Source organism: Cervus elaphus, chromosome 12, assembly GCF_910594005.1.
Source record: "Cervus elaphus chromosome 12, mCerEla1.1, whole genome shotgun sequence".
NCBI lineage: Eukaryota > Metazoa > Chordata > Mammalia > Artiodactyla > Cervidae > Cervus > Cervus elaphus.
This window is the reverse complement of record NC_057826.1, coordinates 16,955,354-16,975,107: the sequence shown is the minus strand read 5'-3', so window position 1 is coordinate 16,975,107 and position 19,754 is coordinate 16,955,354. Positions and strand designations below refer to the sequence as shown.

The 19,754-nt window shown below is 50.2% G+C and overlaps 1 protein-coding gene across 1 annotated transcript; it reads right to left on the bottom strand.

The window, feature by feature from the left end:
* Positions 1–1,475: 1,475 nt before the first annotated feature.
* SYNDIG1L (synapse differentiation inducing 1 like) lies at positions 1,476–19,530 on the bottom strand. Its single transcript, XM_043920423.1, has 5 exons — positions 19,379–19,530; positions 5,804–5,959; positions 5,126–5,622; positions 3,334–3,474; positions 1,476–3,192 (listed from the first exon to the last, which is right to left on the bottom strand). The coding sequence occupies exons 3-5, from the start codon at positions 5,540–5,542 to the stop codon at positions 3,034–3,036; spliced, it is 717 nt and encodes a 238-aa protein (XP_043776358.1). The 5' UTR covers positions 5,543–5,622; positions 5,804–5,959; positions 19,379–19,530; the 3' UTR covers positions 1,476–3,033.
* Positions 19,531–19,754: the final 224 nt, after the last annotated feature.

Here is a 19,754-nt window from a genome sequence, read left to right as displayed (position 1 = left end):
TGTGTGTCTGTATCTTGGTTTGCGTTCCCCAGGGTTTCTCTGAGGCAAGGGTTCGATTGTGGGTAGTTTATTGGGAGCTGATCCCAGGAGGCAGGAAAATGAGGAAGAAGATGGGGAGAGGAAGGCAACCAGTGAGGGATGTGCTTTTGGTTAAATTGCCACTGCCGGTAGCTGAAGCTCCATCCTTCTGGGGAATCCTCAGAGCAGGTGGAACATGGCTGGTGTCCTTCCATCGAGATGCCGCAAAACCTGGGGGTATTTGTCCACCAGCTTCCATCCATCAGTGGTAGAAGCACCTTCAGCTTATCCTACCTGTGGGCCCAGTGGCACAGAGTTCCCAGGAAGCAGCCTTCGGTGTGGGGAGGTAAAGGCCGCAGGATGTAGGTCTGTTGCTGCGTGGCGGGTGTGCTGGGTGCGGTGATGCGCTGCTCAGGGCCCCGCGGGAATGACGGGCTTCGTCCTCCAGCAAACAGCCTTCAGGGCATCCCTCACCCTGGGAGCAGCCTCGGCTGAAGAGAGCCACTTTGCCCAAGGGTCACAGCCCTTTCTGGGTGGCTCCCATCCATTGCAGTGGAGGCCTGGCCCTTCGTCCCACCTTGAGTCAACTCTGAAGGGCACCTTGGCTCCAGGCCCCACCTCAGGTTGGCCCAGACAGTCGTTTGGCCAGCACTGCAGCCTGACCTCCCCATAGTTCAGATCTGTCTCCTTCTGCTCCTCTCCTCGAATGTTCTCCCAAGAGTATCTTCTAATGAGTATCATGCAGTGATCTCTGTCTCAGGGGTACCCAGCCTGTGCGGCATGTGTGTGTGTGTGTGTGTGTGTGCGCGCGCGCGGAGCTGTGTCTTCCGAGTAGTCATGTGTGAGTGTGGGCATGCCAGTGCCCTCCATGCAGTGACCGAGAGGCCAGGCTGGTCCCTCTGCCAGCCCAGGCAGGTTCCTGGGGGCCTGGAACAGAGAGGATACTGGGGATTTGGTGCTGAGGTTGGGGCCTGAGGCAGACAGTGATGGTTTCCTCCCCACACCACGCTTGAGCAGCCCCCATTGGGAGGTATGAGGGACTCGAGAGAGGGCATCAGGGGAGTGGGGTCCTTGGTGACCCCATACCTGTGTCCACCCCTGATGGGTCCAGGCAGCTCAGGGGAGCTTCAGTCACCCTGGCCCACGTCTCTTCCTCCTGACCTCCAAGGCTCTCGAGTCTAGAATGGATTTTCTTCAGCTTGGACCTCATCTTGTCTTGCAGATTCAAATGCATGCCACACCATCACCCTGCATCCAGGCTACTCCCAGCAGAGTAGTCCTCCAAGCCAGAGCGCCTACCCCTTCTCCTAAGGCCCGGATGTGGGCAGGTCCTCTAGAGAACGTGCTGCAAGGGGCCAGGAGCAGTAGACTGTGGGATGGAGGTCAGTCTTGGGGAAGGATCAGACGCAGGCAAAGGTGGAGGTAGGCGGGGACAGGAAGAGGCCCAGAGGGCACCAGGTGTTACAGAAATGTTTATTACAAGGATAAGTATATACAGTAATGGAGCATTAAAACTGCTGATCCTGGGCCTGTGAGACTTCAGGGGATGCAGTGAGTGGAGGGCTGGGTAATGTCTGGGCTCGCGGAGGATGGTGGACACATTGGGTTCACAGCCCCAAGCTCTGGATGGGGCCCCAGAATGACCAGGTCCACCGATCATGCACAATGACAGCCACAGCTTGAACGCTGACAGGCCTGCCCTCCCAAATGCGTTCCTCCTGCCTGTCTGGGTATTTCTAGAATTCTGAAATTTCCCTATAGTGTTAAGAGCAGCTCTGAGAAGAGGTGCCGGTGAAGAAGCTCCAAGGCTGACCAGGGGTCCATCACTGACCTCCAGCATTCAGAGGTGGAAAAACATCACTGGCATTTGAGACACAGGCCTGACTTTCCTCTTCTTTGAGTTGGTGGAACCTTCAGTTGGGCTCCAGCTGGATGTTTTAGGTGTAATCCAAATAGCTCCAAAACTCCCATGGGAGGCTCCTGCCACATCCCTGCCCACAAATACTAAGGGTCATCCCTTAGTATCCTTTCAATACATTCTCTATATCCATCTAGACCTTGCTCACCTCCTCTAGGAGGCCCTCCTGGGCTTCTCAGCTGCCATGCCAGCCCTGTGTCCCTCCCTTCATCTACACTCACTATGCAGGGTCTCCTCGCTACGTTCCTCCTTGGCTGGATCCAGGATTCTGCACTCAGTGGCTGCTGGACTGATGGAACTCTCTCTCTCTCTGTCTGCCTGGCATGGTGCCAGCTCAGAGCCCCCGGAGGAATCCAGAAAAGGAGGATGGGGGCAGAGAACAGGAGCAACGATATTCCAGGGCCCTTCAGGCTCTCTGTCATCTCATCTGCCTTTCACTCCTGCATAAAGACGCTCCAAGAACCTGCCCCCAGTACAGTTTACCCGCCCCAGGCACCCCTTCTCCACCTAGAATCTACTCTGTCTTACATGCCCACAGAAGAGGTAAGCACCCTCTAGAACCAGAAAGACCAAGGGGGTCCCTTTGTGTGTATTTCCATCTTGGCTGGCTGAGGTCTGGGCATCACAGGCCAGAGAGTGGAGTTGGGAAGTTCAGGGAGACCCCAGGTGGAGACTCCTGTGCGCTGGAAGGACTGGGTCCGCTCCTCTGCCCCCCAGGCATCCCTTTCTCTCCCTGTAATCTGCTCTTCTTTGTGGAGAGGTTAGCAGAGTTGGGTAGTGTGTTGCCGCAGGGCAGGAGACCCTTTGGGGAATGAGCAGAATGGGGAGAGCTCCCAGCCAGAGGCAGCTCTGCCTGGATGGCCGGGTGGGCAGCCCTTCCCTCTCCTGGACTGAGTGATGCCCCCTGGCATGCTCTAGGCTGGTGGCAATGGGCAGGAGGGAGTGAAGGTCGTGCCCCGCTGGCTGCAGCCTGGGAGGCCTCCTCCTGACAAGCCACCCCCATGAGTTGTCTCCCCAGAGAGTCTGCTACCCCCAGCACCCCCTCTCTGCCTCCTCAGGCAGAGTAGGGGAGTCAGGATGCCAGGCCTTCTTGGCCACTAGCCGTGGCCATTCTGGGACATGTAAGCTGCCAGGGCCACCACCACGGCCACATAGAGACCAGCCCCCACGGCGATGGACAGTGTGGCCAGGAAGAGGGCCCGGCGGGAGGTGGTGTTGGCCAGGCGGAAGTCCCCCTTGGAGATTGCCTTGCTGGTCTAGGGAGAGAGAGGCGCTGGTGAAAAGGAACATCCCCTTGCCCAGCAAAATAGCCCCAGCCCCCCAGGCCCTGACCCCAGGTGCCCCGGGGAGGGAGGGTGGCCACAGCAGAAGCCCTGGGCCCCCATAAAGCCTCTTACCCCCTGGGAGAAGTAGAAGGCGGCGATGCCCAGGGGCCAGAAGCAGCAGAGCATGGAGAAGATGGTGAGACCCAGGTGGTCCCTGGGAGGCAGAGTAAGGAAGTTGTCTTCACTTTCACTCTCCGTTGATGTGGCATCACTCTGCAAAACATGAGTGGGCTCTTGTGACCTGGGGGACACCCATCGGCAGTGGCATGGGGCAGCGGGCAGACTCATCTGTTGTTAGCGGGAGTGTGGATTGGGCTCCGGACTCTCTACCAAAACCTTGGCAATGGTTCGATGATTCCACCCTTGGGGATTTATCACTAGGAAAGACTACAAGTATACACATGCAAGAATACATGAACAAGTATACATGTACTAGAATGTTCATTATAGGATAGTAACCGTGAAAGATCAGGAACAGTCTCAACGCCCAGTGACCAAGAGATTGGGTTAATAAGTGGTGGAAGAATTTATAATGGGATACCATATAACCCTTAAAATTCACCTTGGTAGAAAATATTAGATTACGTGGAGCCAATGGGTTGCTTAGAGAGGAAAATTCAGTTACAGAAATATGTATAGCAAGAACTCTTTTGGGGCGGGGGAGGTAGAAAAAAACGTAAGTGAAAAGACTGGAAGATCATTCACTAAAATAATTGCTATCTTTGAATAATTTTTTGCATTGACTTTAAATTGCTTATATAATTAAGAAAACAAGAACCAGGTGAACGTTCCTCAAAGACCAGAAGTCCATAGATGGAGGGATGAGTGGACAAAGACAATGTTTATCTATATGTATAAGGGACTATCATTCAGCCATAAAAAGAAGAAAATCCTGCCATTTGGGCCAACATGAGTCTTGATACATTATGCTAAGTGAAAGAAGCCCAAGACAAATACCATTTGATCTCACTTATATGTAGGATCCAAGAAAGCTGAATTCAGAGAAACAGTGAGTAGGTCGGTGGTTGCTGGGGGCTAGGGAGTAGGAACAATGAGGAGAAGTTGGTTAAAGAGTAAAAACTTCCAGTTATAAGGGGAATAAGTTCTGGGGATCTGCTACAGCGTGGTGACTGTAGTTAATAATAATGTATTATATACTTGAAAGTTTCTATGAGAGTAGATCTTAAATGTTCTCTTTATAGCAACAGCAAAATGGCAATTAGGTGAGGTAAATGGTGTGTTAACTAACCTTATTGTGGTAAACATTTTGTGATAGATACATGAATCAAATCATGGCATTGTATACCTTAATGTTACATAATAATTATATCTCGATTGAACTGGAAAAAAAAAAACAAGAACAAAAAATGCTATTAAAAAGTCAAATAGGGGACTTCCCTGGCAGTCCAGTGGTTAAGACTTCACCTTCCAATGCAAGGGGTGCAGGTTCAATCCCTGGCCAGGGAGCTAGGATCCCATATGCCTTGCGGCCGGAAAACCAAAACATAAAACAGAAACAATATTCTAACAAATTCAATAAAGACTTTGAAAATGGTTCACATTAAAAAAAAAAAGTCAAATAGTCATAACCTTTAAAAATTGTGAATCACTATGTTGTACACCTGAAACTTACATAATATTGTACATGAGCTTCAATAGAAAGATACCCTAATGCAATAAATAGTAAAAAAAAAAAAAAATTAAACTGTCAGCTTTAACTAGTGTTTCTCAAAGTGTGGCTAGCATCTGTGCCAGAGGGCCTTTTCTTTAGTAAAATACAGACTCCTGGGGCCCAAGCCAGGCCTGCAAAGTCTCAGTGCCCGGAGGTAGGCCTGAGAATCTGCATTTACACGCACATGCTTACCTCTTCTTCCTCCGGGTCACCCTCTTGGCCTTGGAGCTCCTCTTGAACCCCATAGGACACAGTCTGGATGGCGACATCCTCTTCCGCTTGGCTAGGTTCCGTGGACTGCTCCGTAGGCCCAGCTGGGGGCTCCCTGCCCTCTGTGAAGCTGGTCTCACAGCTGCCTGCCCTGGGCTCCTTGACCTTGTCCCTCCCCAGGAGACAGCTGGGCCTGTACCAGGCCTCCACAGCCAGCTGCAGGGACCCGGGGTCCAGGAGCTGGTGGGCATGCGCAGGGTCAGCACCGCCCAGGAGGTAGGAATAGATCTTCTCCCGGCAGGGCCAGGCAGGAGAAGCCTCGGGATAGGGGTAGGGGCCATGGAGGTGCGTGGGGCTCCGAGGCAGCAGTGGGTTCTGTAGCTCACTCAGACTCTCCATGGTTCTGGGGGCAGCTCCGGGGAGGCGAGCCCCAGAACCCTGGGACTTGGTGGCCAGTTGAGCCGTCCTCAGAGGGCCTGCTAGGGAGAGCAAGACAGACAGACACTGCGGCCGGCATTCTGGATGAAGGACAGGAAGTAGTGACGAGCACAGACTCTGCAGTCTGACTTGCCCTGGACCCTGTCTGTACCACCGGCCAGCCGCAGGACCTTGAGCTGGCTGTTTAACTCAGATCCTCCGTTTCTTTGCAGCAGAACTTACCTCATAGAGCTGGGTCATTCATTTATCCATTCACCGCATGACCACTGAGCGTCAGCGATGGCCAGGTGCTGTACAGATGCTGGGGATGAAGCAGGCGGAGGAAGAAGGCTGCACACTTGGTCTCCCAGAGCTCACAGTCTGGGGAAGACGCCTGCCCTGTAGGGGAAGTACAGCAGAGGGTGTCAGAATATACGACGGATAGAACTGACACGGAGGTGCAAGGGGAGGCTTTGGAGCTGAGATCTGAAGGAAGAAGATAGGTTGACAAGGCGAGAGGAGAGGGTGCACATTTCACGCAGTGGGCGGATAAAATCTGGTTGGTCTGAGAGCCAGAGATGAGGCTGGTGTGGCTGCAGGTACAGAGAAAGGTGTGAGACGGACTGCGGGGCCAGACCATGCAGCCCTGTTGAGGTCAAAGGGGCCTTCAGGGGTCTTGGCAGGGTTGATAGGATGAGATTAGGGTCCTGAAGCCTTCCTTGTGGCTGTGTGTGGGGGGTGGCTTAGACTGACTGTCTCATGGATAGAAGGCTTTGCCGTGGCTTCTGATAAACTGAGGACCGCTGAGACTCTATGGTGAGCAGATGGAGAAATGGGAGTGGGCCTTGGGAGATACTGTCAGGATCGGTGGCAGGTGGGATGCTGCATCGACAGAGGATTTGTTCTCAGGTTGGGTGGGCCCACGTTTAGCTCAGAGCTCGCCCCATGCCACGTGCTCACAGAGGTCAGCTCTTCCTGGTGTTGGCGCTTCTCCCCAAGTATGGTCTTAGGGGATGCTCCTTAGGCTCACCTCCCTTCTAAGGTGAATTCTGGGATCTGGAGGAGGGGTTAGGTCACTGCTCTCTGGGGGGAGGCATGCTCATCAACCCAGAGGCCTCACTGCTGCTCTCTCCTCCTTCCTCTCCAGAGGTCAGAATGCAGGGAGGGGAGCCCTTGGACTACAGTGACGTGAAGGGGCTTCTTCCTGCTGATAGGGAGCTGGGCATCCAAGGCAGAGGCCTCACAAGGTTACATTCATGCCTGGGCCCCTCTGGGCTGATTCCCAGCAGGGCTGGACCCTCTAACTCCCCAGGGCAGCTTCTAAGCCCCTGTCACAGCCTCCCCCCACCAGCAGATGTGAGCCATGGACATAGAGCTAACGGACATGTGACCACAGGCTTGTGGGTTTGAGAGTTAGATACACAGAGTTTCCATTCCTGATCCACATTAGCTTTTTGACCTGACAGTTTCCCCATTTGGAACCAGAGGAGTTGGATTAAACAGCCACCGATGGCGATGGTGGCACTAACATACCACAATTCCATAGTTTGAGGAGCCCTCCAGAAGTGAGATTCCCCCACTCCCTGTCCTCTTTCAGTAGTCAGGAATGGATGAGCACACTCAGATGAGCCCAGGGGGTGCAGAGCTCACCTTCCCCACCACAGCCCCTCCAGCAGGGTCAGGGAGGCAAAGGGAAGGCAAGACATCTATTTGCCAGATGACCCACGGAGCCAAGGGGTTGTTGCCTGGCTTCCCAACTCCCTCTTGGCTGCCTTATCCCAGCTCTGCCCCTCCACCTGGCCCCTGCCCCTGCTCACCTCGCCTACTCTCTGGGCTTCCATCCATGTGGGCAAAGGTGGGCAGGGGCCTTTCTGAGGGAGTAGGGTTGGGGAGACCAGCCCTAGGGTCCTCAGAACAGATGAATGCATCAAACTCACCCCTGCCCTATGCCTTGCCTCACCAAGAGGCCATACTGTCATCCCCTAGGGGCAAAGGAGGGATACTTGTGACCAGGAGTCAGGCCCTGGAGCTCTGAGGGGTGTTTGGGAGGGCCCTTATCCAGGGCTGGCAGGGGTGGCTGTATCCCAGCCCATCACCCAGCTCCTGCCAGCCACCCTCTATTGGTCAAAGTACAGACAGCTGAACCTCTGAAAGCCAAGCCATGCACCCTTTCCTGGATCAGTGTCCCCTACCCCCCAACACGTGCCCTGGTCGTGCCTTTAAGTAGAAATCGGCGCTTCATGCACACAGGTATATGAGCCTGGGTTTTCCACCATAAGGACAATCTGGAAGTCACCTGAAAGTCCAACAGTTGGGGGCAAGTTAAATAAATTATGGTGCAAAAACAATGGTACAGGGCCTTCAAACAGGTTTGCAAAAAAAGGAATAATATGAGAAAATGCTCTCTGTAGATTCAGTGAGAAGGGAAAAAAGAACACTGAATGTGCATGTGATCTCAACTCCGCCAAAATGTCAACAGTGATTATCTCCAGGGGTGGGAGCACAGGTGCTTTTCATTTTTTTTTTTTAACACCACATTTTTTTCTGTTTTCCACATTCATTTTTTACGATGAGCATGCACTACTTTTAAATCAGAAAAAAAAATTAATGGATTTCTTCTGAGCCAAATTATCTAAAATCAGTTTAAAACCTCCCCAGGCTGGGGCACTCCTTCTGAGAAGGAATGAGGCCGAGCACGACATCAAAACCTGCCCCCTGTCCAATACGCGCAGAGAGGCAGGAGGCACACACATGCCGTCTCACACACCCGTTTTCAGAAAGCAACCAAGTCACAGGCTGCAGCACCTGCCCACGGTCTGGCTAAGGGTCATGATTCTCTTAACAGGTCATGCTCTTTCTGTCACCCGTTAGGGTCACACAGGAGTTCACTGGGCTGACTCTGGGGACCCAGCTCCGAGTCCTGGCCAGCTGGAGGTGGTGGCTGGCTCTCGCCCAGTCTTCTCTTGTCCTTGGCCTGGCCTGATCTTTCGGTCTGTTGCTTATGGTTGCCCCCCTCTGTTCCCTGGATTAAGGGACTAGCATTCAATGCAGAGCAATTTTCATCTCCACTTCGGCTGCCTGGTCTCACCTGGATTGTGGTCCTTCCACGCTGTGGATGGTACTGTGTACATGCTTACTTGCTGGTGAGCATGTTTCTGTGTGTGTGTGTGTGTGCGCACGCGTGTGTGTGCAGGGGTGCACTCTGCTCCAGAGGAAAGACATGTGATGTCTGGGATTCTGAATGTAGGAAGATCGCTCCAAACGTGTGGTCGTGGCTGGAGGTCTGGGCCAGGCCAGAAGACGGGAGGAGAGGCGGGTCTGTGAAGCCACGGTCCCTGGCTTGTTTCCTTGTGAGCTGAGAACCGGGCTGGGCTCTTGAGTGTGCCGTGATTATCTGGGGAAGGAGAGCGCGCTGCCACCTCCCAGACAAGGGACAGGAAACCATCCAAATACAGCCTCATGAGGGAGTCTGATTGCACTGGAGTCCAGTCATGCAGTGTGACATCGGTTTGCTTATCTCTAAAATGTACGGTAAGGGTAGAAGGGGTTGATTTTAACAGCTCAGCTCAAGATGACCCTAGGATTCTACTGAGAGAAGAAAGAAGAAGAAGAACTTATACTTATTGAGTTTTTTGCCACATGCCAGGAAGTGAACTGTTCTAAATGCTCATTTTGACTCTGTAATTCTAGTGGGAAAATAACAACAGGACAGAGGGCTTCTTTCCAGCAGTTGCAGACTAACTTGTGTTACACAAACCTGCCTACGAAAGCCAGGGAAACTTTGAAGGCATTGAACAGTCACCAAGGAAGTAAGAACTTGAGGGATCAAGGTGCTAAGGACAGCTGAGCCTGACCTTTGGCAATAGTTTTCCCCTCTTCCAGCAGGGAGGAAAAGTGGAGTTCAGGGATGGTTAAGGAAGAAGCGTTCCAGTAAACATGTCCATTTCCAACTGGGACCACCTTAGGGCTACCCATCGGGAGTAGAAAAAACCAGTAACAGATCAGCCCTCCTGAGGACAGAAACCACGCTTTAAATCAGCTCTGCTCCTAACTGGATTAAGGTGATCTGTATATAATCTTGCTGTTTGCCAGAAGCAAAAGTTGTCTTCAGCCAGTGGTTCTCAAACTAGCCAGTCTCAACATCACCAGGAGGACTTGATAAACCCAGACAGCTGGCTCCCACCCTCATAGTTTATGATTCCAGGATGGGAATTGAGAATTTTCATTTCTAACAAGAATCTGGGTGAGTTGAATCTGCTGGCCAAGGACCCACTTTAAGAACCATTGCTCTGATAACCACAGAAAGAAGAGTAAATGAATATATAACTAGTGAGATAACAGAAATGAAATAATAAAGGTATTTAATTTATCCAAAATGAGGCAGAAGGAATATAGAACCAGTGAGACAAATAGAAAACAAACAGTAAGATGTTAGACTTACACCCAACGATGTGAGTAGCTATATTGGATATAAATGGAATAAAATTGCCCATAAAAGACAAAGATAGTCCCATTGTGTATTGTTCCATTTATGTGAAATCCTAGAGAAGGCAAAACTATGGTGAAAAAGAGCAGATTGGTGGTTGCTAAGGGCCACGTGGGGAGGGGATAGACTGCAAAGGGGCACGAAAATTTTGGGGGGTGATGTTCTGCAGCTTGATTGTGGTAGTGCTTATGTGACTGCAGGTATTCCACAAAATTCACTGAATTGTATACTTAAAATTGGTGACCATTATTGTATGTAGGTTATACTTTAAAGATGATTTTAAAAAGAGACAAAACCTAGATTTTTAAAACAACACAATCTGATAATGTGCTACTTATAGTCAATGTACCTTAAATATAAAAATACAAAGAAGTTTAAGGTTGAAACAATAACATCTCACACTTCACTCAATTCTTACTGTGTCCTAGGCACTGTTCTAAATGTGATGTATTCTCTCACTTAATCCTTATAGAAACTCTGTAAATCACTATCTTCATCATTGTCTCCATTTTACAGATGAAGACACTTAGGCATAAGACACTTGTAAGGGCCCACAGGCATGCAACTGGTGAGTAGTGGACAGGACCTGAACCCTGACCCCAGAGTCACTTTGCTTTGCTGCCACCCTATGTTGGCGGCCGTCTATTGAGCGCTTGCTTTGTCCTGGACACCATGGCAAGTGCTTCAAATGCAGTATCTCATGTAATCTGTCCTTTTAACACGGGTGAGGGGGGTTGCGACTCAGAGAGGTTAAATAGGTTTTCTGAGATCACACAGCTGGAGAGCGGCAGAGCCCTGTCTGACCCAGTCTGTCTGATCAGAGCTCTTGCTGGCCTGAACAGCATCAAATTCTCTGGGATTAGCTGTGGGGGGGTGGGGCTTAGAGGAGGCAGGGTGAACACTGCTAAAAAGAGACCACAGGGACAGTGTGATGTGGGACCAGGAGTTGGGTCGTTGTCCGTGGGATGGGGCCAGTCCTTAGCAGAATGCTGTAAAATCACAACAGCTACTTTTTACGGCAACCTCACGTGAGCCCCGTGTTTCACACACTGTATCTCTAACCTGTACAACAACTGATGAAATTGGCTATTATTATTTCTTATTTTCAGATGAGGAAATGGAGGCTCAGAAAGGTTAAGTAACTTGCCCAAGATTAAACAGTATCAGACACTGGATTTGAACCTGGGTTTAACTGAGTCTAACACCTGGCCTTTCAGAGCCTACTTGTGTGTAAATGGTTGTGATAAACGGTTGTGGGTGTGAGAATGGCAAGGACTTAGTCTTGAATGGGTTAAAACCAGAGACCTTATAGAAGGGAATGGGAAATGGGAGCTTTAGGAAAAGATTAAGAGATTTGGGGTGATTTAGCAGCCCAGGGATGGCTGCCTAGATAACCTTAAGGTCTGGATTCAAATAAATACAGAGCTATAGTGAGGAAGTTCGGCCTCTGACCACTATCTCTCAGTGCAACAAGAAAGACTGCTTCTAAACTGGAAGATAAAAGCCAGAACTTCCTCGCAGGGCAGAAGATTAAATAGAAATGATTACAATCCAGAGGAGAGGTGCCGTCTTTAAGAATAGGTGCTAGACCAACTTCCAGGCAGATAATATGTAAACTGTTCTGTAAACTGTGAAGTCCTGTGACTTGGGAGGCTGTTAGTAGATGACTTGGGACTGGACTGGATGATTTCCGGCCTGTAAGCAAGAGAGCCGCCAAACCAGCTTCGGACTCACGGATGCTGCTTGCTGTATCTGACAGCAGAGAGAAAGAGTCAGGGGTCAGGGTCGGGGTGGGAGGCAACAGAGTTGAGGGAAAACAGAAGATTTAGCTTTCTTTGCTTCAGTTTCCTCCTCAGGAAGCTAACACAATTGATTATCCTTTCTTTCTCCTCTGTCTTCAAATGCTCCTAACTCTTGATCTTCCCTAATGGCACTTAAACATATTGTCATTTTCCTGGCTTAAAAAAGAAATCGTGATGAGTGCACAATCTGACTGTCAATCCTTTGACACTCCTCCCATCGAGAAGTAGGGATCTATGTCCCTCCTTTCTAACCTGAGTGGGTTTGTGACTGCTTTGACCACATAGTACAGCTAAGGTGATGCTATGAGGTTTCAGAGGCCAGGTTACAGAAGGTCATGCATCTTTCACCTTGCTCGCTGGAATACTCACTCTTGGGACCCTGAGCTGCTCTGAATTACCCTGAAGCTGTCAGGCTGGAAAGGCTCTGTGTGTGACGCTCTGGTTGGCAGAGGCTGCTGAACCCAACCTTCTGGTCATCCCAGGATGCCAGACATGTGAGTGAAGCCATCTTGGACTCTTCAAGCCAGCCCATCTGTCCGCTGAGGACCACTGGATGACCTCTGCCCATGCCACATGGAGTGGAATAATCACACAGCTCAAGCCTGTGTGAATTTCTGACCCTCAATGTCATGAGATAAAATAAGATGTCCCTTGTTTTAGCTGCAAAGCCTTGAGGTAGTCAGGCAGAAACCGAGAGGAGGAACATTTGTCTTCCATGCCACCTCCCCTCCTTCAGCTCCTGTCCTTTCCCTCTCCTTTTCTTCACAGCCATGCTGCTCAGAAACTTTGTCTCCACCCACATCAGAATACTTCAGCTCTCAGTTCAAAAGTCACCTCCTTAGGGAGGTCATCCCTACATCTTCAGCCTAGATTTAGGTTGCTGGTTATCTGCTTTCCAGGCTCCAGCTCTTTCTTTCCTAGAGCTTATCCCAGTCTCTATTTACATAAGTGTAATTCCTTGATTAGGGTCTCTCTCCCTCACCAGATCTCATGAGCTTCAAGAGGGTGGGGACTCTGTCTGCTTCCAGGCCCCTGGCCTGGCATATAATAGGCACTCCAGTTGGTGAGACACCAACTGGAGACACAGTTGGTCTCACGAATAAATGAATGAATTAGTGGATGAGTGAGCTAGGTGGGCTGAGCCTCCTCCTTAAGAAACTCTTTCCAGGACCTGGGATGGATGGAGCACATTTGGCTGGGGCATATTTAGTTTTGTACAACAAACACTTCTTAAGCAGTCCAGACCAGTTTTTGGAATGCAAAAATCAACCAGAAGTGGTACCTACTTTGAGGAGGAGGGGAGAATACAGACTAGCAAATACAAGGTTTCAATGCCATGGAGTAAGTTGTGCTAGCAGGACATGGAGTGTTGTGGATACACTGATATGGGACTCCTATCCTGAGAAAGGAGTGGAGGTGATGAAACTAGGAAAAGGTTTTCACAGCAGGTGACATCTGAACTGAGTCTTGAAGGAAAAAGATGAGTCATTAGGTGAGACAATGAGAAATGAGTATTTCTAGCAGAGGAAACAGCACAGGAGCATGGGACCGTGGTCTAGAGGGGAAGCCAGGTGGCTTGATATTGATGGAATCAGGCAAGGGAGGTGGGAAGGCCTCCAATTCCTTTCAGAGAAGCTTTTCACTCTGGGCAATGGGGAGCCAATGATGGTTGTCTCAAGGAAGAGATACAGTCAGGCCTGTGTTTTAGCTATGGTTTTTCCAGTAGTCATGTATGGATGTGAGAACTGGACCATAAAGAAGGTTGCTGCTACTGCTAAGTCGCTTCAGTCGTGTCCGACTCTGTGCGGCCCCGTAGACGGCAACCCACCAGGCTCCCCCATCCCTGGGATTCTCCAGGCAAGAACACTGGAGTGGGTTGCCATTTCCTTCTCCAATGCATGAAAGTGAAAAGTGAAAGTGAAGACGCTCAGTCGTGTCTGACTCTTAGCGACCCCATGGACTGCAGCCTACCAGGCTCCTCTGTCCATGGGATTTTCCAGGCAAAAGTACTGGAGTGGGGTGCCATTGCCTTCTCCAAAGAAGGTTGAGCACTGAAGAATTGATGCTTTCAAACTGCTGTGCTGAAGACTCTTGAGAGTCTCTTGGACTGCAAGGAGATCAAACCAGTCAGTCCTAAAGGAAATCAACCCTGAATATTCACTGGATGGCCTGATGCTGAAGCTGAAGCTCCAATACTTTGACCACCTGATGCAAAGAACCAACTCATTGGAAAAGACTCTGATAATGGGAAAAACTGAAGGCAGTAGGAGAAGAGGGTGACATCACCGACTCAATGGACATGAGTTTGAGCAAACTCTGGGAGATAGTGAAGGACAGGGAAGCCTGGTGTGCTACAGTCCTTGGGGTCGCAAAGAGTTGGACATAACTTAGCAACTGAATAACAATAACAACTCTGGGTGGCAGCAGTGGATAGAAAGGATTTGAGGAGTGTGAAAACAGAAGCTTGGAGTCTATTAAGAGGCTATTGTACAATGCGGGCAGGAGGGGATGAGGACCTGAACCTGATGGTGAAATGGATGGAGATGAAGAGTAATACCTGAGGAGTAGTTAGGCTAAACGAATAGGATTTTGAGACCAACCATAGTGAGGAAGAGAGAGGAGCAAGAATGACTTCCAGGTTTCTGGTTTCTTTAACTAAGTAGAAGGTGATGCCACCAACTTAGGCAAAAAATCTAGGGGGAAGCTGTTGATTTGAGAAGGCAGCCTGAGCATAAACGTCCACTTCTTCTCCCTCTTAAGGTTCCATTAAGATGACAGGATATATTTTCAAAATGATGAAATCACAACAAAACTGGAAAACAGAAAAGATTATCAGTGGACCAGAAACACAGAGGAATTTCTGGGAGATAAAAAGCAGATGAGATTCCTTGGTGAAGAAATGAGTACAGAGATAGTCACAGTCCCAAACACCAGAGGTAAGAACAATAAACATTCAAAGGAGAGGCCTGTTAGGGAAACAAACTTATCCAACTTCAGAGGAAATACATGCCAGCTGCCTATATTAGTCAATATCTTTTTTATTCATGAGTCTGAATGAACAACAAAAGATAATGAAAAATATCTATGTGGCAATAAAAGAGAAAGATTAAATAAACAAATATAAAACCAGCCCAACAAGAATTCCAAATCATTCAAGTTATAGAAAATATATATAAATTTTTTTCAATTCATATCCTCAGAGAGATGTAAGAGGATGTTGCATCCATAAAACAAGAATAGGCTGCTATGAAAAAGGAGCAGTCAAAGAACCAAAAAGTATTTTAAAAATTGAAAATAATTGTCTAAATTTTAAAAAATTCAATCTAGATTCTGGATAATAAAATGGACACAGTTAAAGATTAACTTTTTAATGTAAAAGAAGAAGTTAATAAAATTTCCCAAGACATAGAGCAAAAAGACAAAAAGATGGAAGATATGCAAGTTAAGAGAAATGGAGGAGAGTCCCAGGAGATCAAACATCCATCTAACAGGAATGTCAGAAAGACAGAACAGAGAGACTGGAGGGAAAACAATAATAATTAAAGAAGCAAAAGCAGAACATGATTCATGAACTGAAAAAAGAAAAAGAATATTTAGATTGAAATGGGTCACCAAGTACCAAGCTGAAAAAATGAAACACATACACACAGATGGAAAGAATGGGAAAGAGAAGCAGATGAGTTTGGTTTTGAAGTGCCTTTGGGATACAAGGGTAGAAACCCCACCTGGCAATTGATGTATGGAGATGAAGCCCTGGGTGGTGGTCAGGTCTGGAAAGAGATTTGAGAAAGAGAGGAGAAGAGGGCTGAGGGGGAAACCCAGGAAAGATGGGAGGAAAGTGAGGAGAAGAGGGCTGAGGGGGAAACCCAGGAAAGATAAACAGCTGGAATACTCAGCTCCCACAGGAGGCATCTCAGTTGCTCTTTTCTTGGGAACTTCAGTTCACCTTCTGTTTTATCCACTGCCACCCTGGACTCCCATAGGCTGGATTGGCCTCTTCCAGAGCAAAATCTGCCTGTCTTAGTGGTGGGTTTGTGGCTGACAAAGGTGAAAATTGCTGGTAGGATTGGAATGGTGATACCATTACACAAATTAGTCTGTTTTCAGGTGGAAATCAAATCTTTATTCTTGCTGAAACAATCTCTCTCTCCACTGAAGCAGCTCATTCCCAAACACTTAGAAGAAAACAGAGCATCTAACAGTGGAAGATAACACATCTGATGGAGAGGTAGAGCATTGGGCTCTCACTCTCTGCTTGGTTTGCTTGGGACAAGGGTAGAGGCTGGGGGGTGGCAGAGGAGCTACAGGGAGGAGGAAGAGTGAATAAAGGAGGCGGCAAGAGAAGAGAGGACCCGGTTACAGACAGCAGAGATGAGATCAGTCTTTTGCATCTCCTGGCTTGCAGCAGAGGGGACCTTGCTCCAGGTAGGCTGTCCACCCAGCCCCTGAGAAGGGAAGGGGCTTGTAAAATACCAAAGGTCTAAAAATCTGGGATATTTCTTTTCCCCAAAGTGAAGCCTATTCCTTCTGCCTTTTCCTCTCTGGAGTGGTGTACTTTAAGGTTGGAGGTCCCTCTAGGATGCACAGATGAGTTGGCCTTTTGAACTGGAAAGTAATTAATAATGTACAGATTTCTCCAGATATTCTCTGCCTCTGTCATCTTGTATGTGCCACCAGGGGAAGGGGCCTGCATGTGGGTATTTCAGTTTCAATCTGTTGCTTCACACACACACACACACAACACACATTATTATTTAATGACCATGTCACATTGATCTCCTCCTCTTCCTCAGATCTCCCCGCCACCCACCCTTCTACTCCCAGCCCCAAATAACTGAGGTTAGCCAGTCATGTGCCAGCGTTGACTCTCTTTTTTCCGTTTGAGGCCTTGTGAAGGGGATCAGAATGGGAGCCTCAGTAGGAAGTGGGGCTGGAGGGGAAGATAAGAAGTAGTCAGTGGGCAGCTTTCCCTGGTTGGGAGAGGAGCCGCATATGTCTGCCTGGGTGACCAGAGGTGCCCTGCACCCTGACACCTCCGAATCTGGGAAGTCTACTCAGACAGCTGCAGAAGCGGGGCGGTGCATTGTTCTAGCCCCAGCAGCAAGCCAGCACCCCCAGAGACCAGTCACACAGAAAATAAAGCCCCTGTCCATGCTTCCTACTGCCACTGTTGCCATCACTTTGTTGTGAGGGTTGGTGACTGCCCATTAACTCTGGAGAGCTGATTCTTGCCAGTGCTGCACCAACAGCCGGGAGCCAGAAAGTGCTGACATGGGGGAGGGGTTGATTCCCCCACCCTGGCTGGGCGCTTGCAGGGCAAGTCTGGGAGGTCGCTGGCATGGCTTACTCAGCTCTACCCAATTGCCAATTAGCTAAGGTTTTTCTGAACATCGCTGGGCCTGCCGCAGTTGAGGAAAATTATTGTCAGAGAAGCTCATTGTGTTTTCAAATTAAAAAACTCTCCCCAGGGATGGATCTTTCCTGACTGTCCCCTCCTCTAGTCTTAGGAGGGGGGGAGCCCAGTCAGGAAAGGTCCCTAGGAGAAAATGGCCTAGGACTGGATCCCTGGCCCTTGGCTACACACAGGGGTGTTCTGGGTTGAGGGGTGGGGAGTGTTTTCCTGGTCTCTGGGCTTATAGGCAGCCCCCCCACCCCCCACCAGCTCACCCTCATGGCATTCTCAGGGAAATAAGGAAGAGAGGGAAATCTTAAGAAAACACGAAAAAAATATAAATGGCCTTTTTTGGTTCCTTTGCTTCCCTCTACTCCATTAATAAAATCTGATTCTTTACTGAGAGAACATAACTTATTCTCCAAATCAGGTTAATGAAGTTGGTCTTCTGTGTTCAAGGAGAACTGAGGGATTTGAGGGCTTGGGACAGCCCTCAGAGAGCTACACAGAATATCAGGGCTTAGAATCTTAAAACTCATCTCCCTCAACCTTCTTTGACAATTGAGAAAACTGAAGCCCACAGAGGGGAGAGGAGCTGACTGAGATAGTCAGTGGTAGATCTGGGACCAGAACGCAGGGCTCCTGACTTTTAGTTGAATGCTTTTATAAAACTTCATTCTTTTATTTTACATCCAATTACTGAGTCCTTACTATCTTCCAGGTGTTATGGGGGAGGGGAGGTGTGGAGGAAAGCAAAGAGATGAAAACAACACAATCCTTGCCTTCAAGGAGCTGTTTCCCTAGATCTGTGATTCTTGGGGGAAAAAAGAAAACAAACTGAGCCAGACTCTCACTCTATATTGTCTTCTATAGGTGATGACGGAAGAGGAGAAAGGGAGGGAACCCTTTGGGCTCCTCAAGATTTATAAGTTGTGCTTCCCGGACTCTGGGGCCCCAGAAGGCCAAGGACAAAGAGAGCCAAGGTTGGGCTGGGAGAAAATGCGGAAGAGTGACAAGGATCAGGTCACTGCCAGCAGGCCTGACTGCTGCATGGGGACAGGCACGCACACTTGTCTAGTGGCATACAGTTGACAAGCCTTTAATCTCAGATGTTGTTTCACTGATTCCTACGGCAGTTCCTTGAGGTGAACAGAGCAGCTACTTTATCCTCACTGGACACATGAGGAAACTGAGGTTCAGAAAGGTCAGATAACTGGCCTAAAGCCAGTTAATGCCAGTGCCCGGCTAGGAACTCCTAGTCTAGTGCCCTTTCTGTGACTGGCAGGGGAGAAGTTATGCTGGGTTAAGAGGATGGGGATAAAGCAGTGGTCAGCCACAGCGACAGGCCAGTCTTCCTCTACGCAGTTTCATTTTGATCACCATGTTCTGCCACTCAGAGAACTCTGTTCTGAAGAACTGGAAGCACTTTGCAGGCCTGAGTGAGCTCATTCAGCACGCTCTTGCCAGAAGGAAGACTCCAAATAGAGGCTCTGTCTAGGGTCGCCAGTATACAGTCACCGAAGAGAAAATGGGACTCAGGTTCCCCACCTCTGCCCTTATGCACCAACCAGTGCATTGCAAAACCAGCCTTCTTCCATGAGAGTCAAGAGGGCCACAGGAAAAATATTGAGGTATCTTGTGGTACTTCCCTCCTTCTCTGGAGAAAAGGGCCTGGCCTATCTGTTGGCCCAAGGGCCATTGCCCGGGTAAAGAAATCTTGAGGCAGGGGGACCACAGCCCACCCCAGTCACCCTGATGAGCGGGCTTGGAAGAGGAGAGGGGAGCTTAGTGAAGCGGCTTAGGTTTCCCTAGTGTCGTGGGGACTGGGGTTCTGGGAGTCCTAGAGACTCTCTTCAGTTCCTTGTGAGCAGGATGTCTCAGAGCTGCCTGAGGTTGGGGTCAAGGCCTGGCCGGTGTAGGGTCAGGGTACCCGGGTGCCTGTGTGGGCCCTAGTCCCCCAGGCCCCTGCCAGCATCTCCAGCCAGTAGGGGGAGGGGGAGGGATGGACTTGGCGCGATCTCGGGATGGAAGGAAGTCAGAGTCCCCGTCGCTGAGAGGGGTCCCACTGCCCTCCCCAGCTCAATCCCAGCCAGGCGCCTAGCTCTGCGCTCCCGCTGCGCCCCCAGGCGGCTCCTTACCTGTCCCGCCGAGGGCAGTCCCACCTCCTCCGCGGGGCTTGGGGGGCCCGCCGGGCATGAGCCGGGGAGCGACTGGCGCCCTCGCCTCACGGCTTCGGCGAAGCTCCCAGAAGGGCGCCTCTGCTCCGGGCCCCGGGTCCCCGCCGCCGCCGCCGCCGCTTCAGCACCGCGGACAGCTCCCGCCCGCCTCCCGCCGCCGCCGCCCGCCCAGCCCGGCTCGGTCCCGGGAGCCCCGCATCCTGACCCGGCCCCGCCGCCGCCGCGCAGCCCTCACTCAGCCCGGCCCGAGGCGGCTCCGCGCCGACTTAGCAGAGCAGCGAGCAGGGTCCCCCGCCTCCCCGCCTCCCGCCGCCGCCGCCGCCTCCCTCTCGCCTCC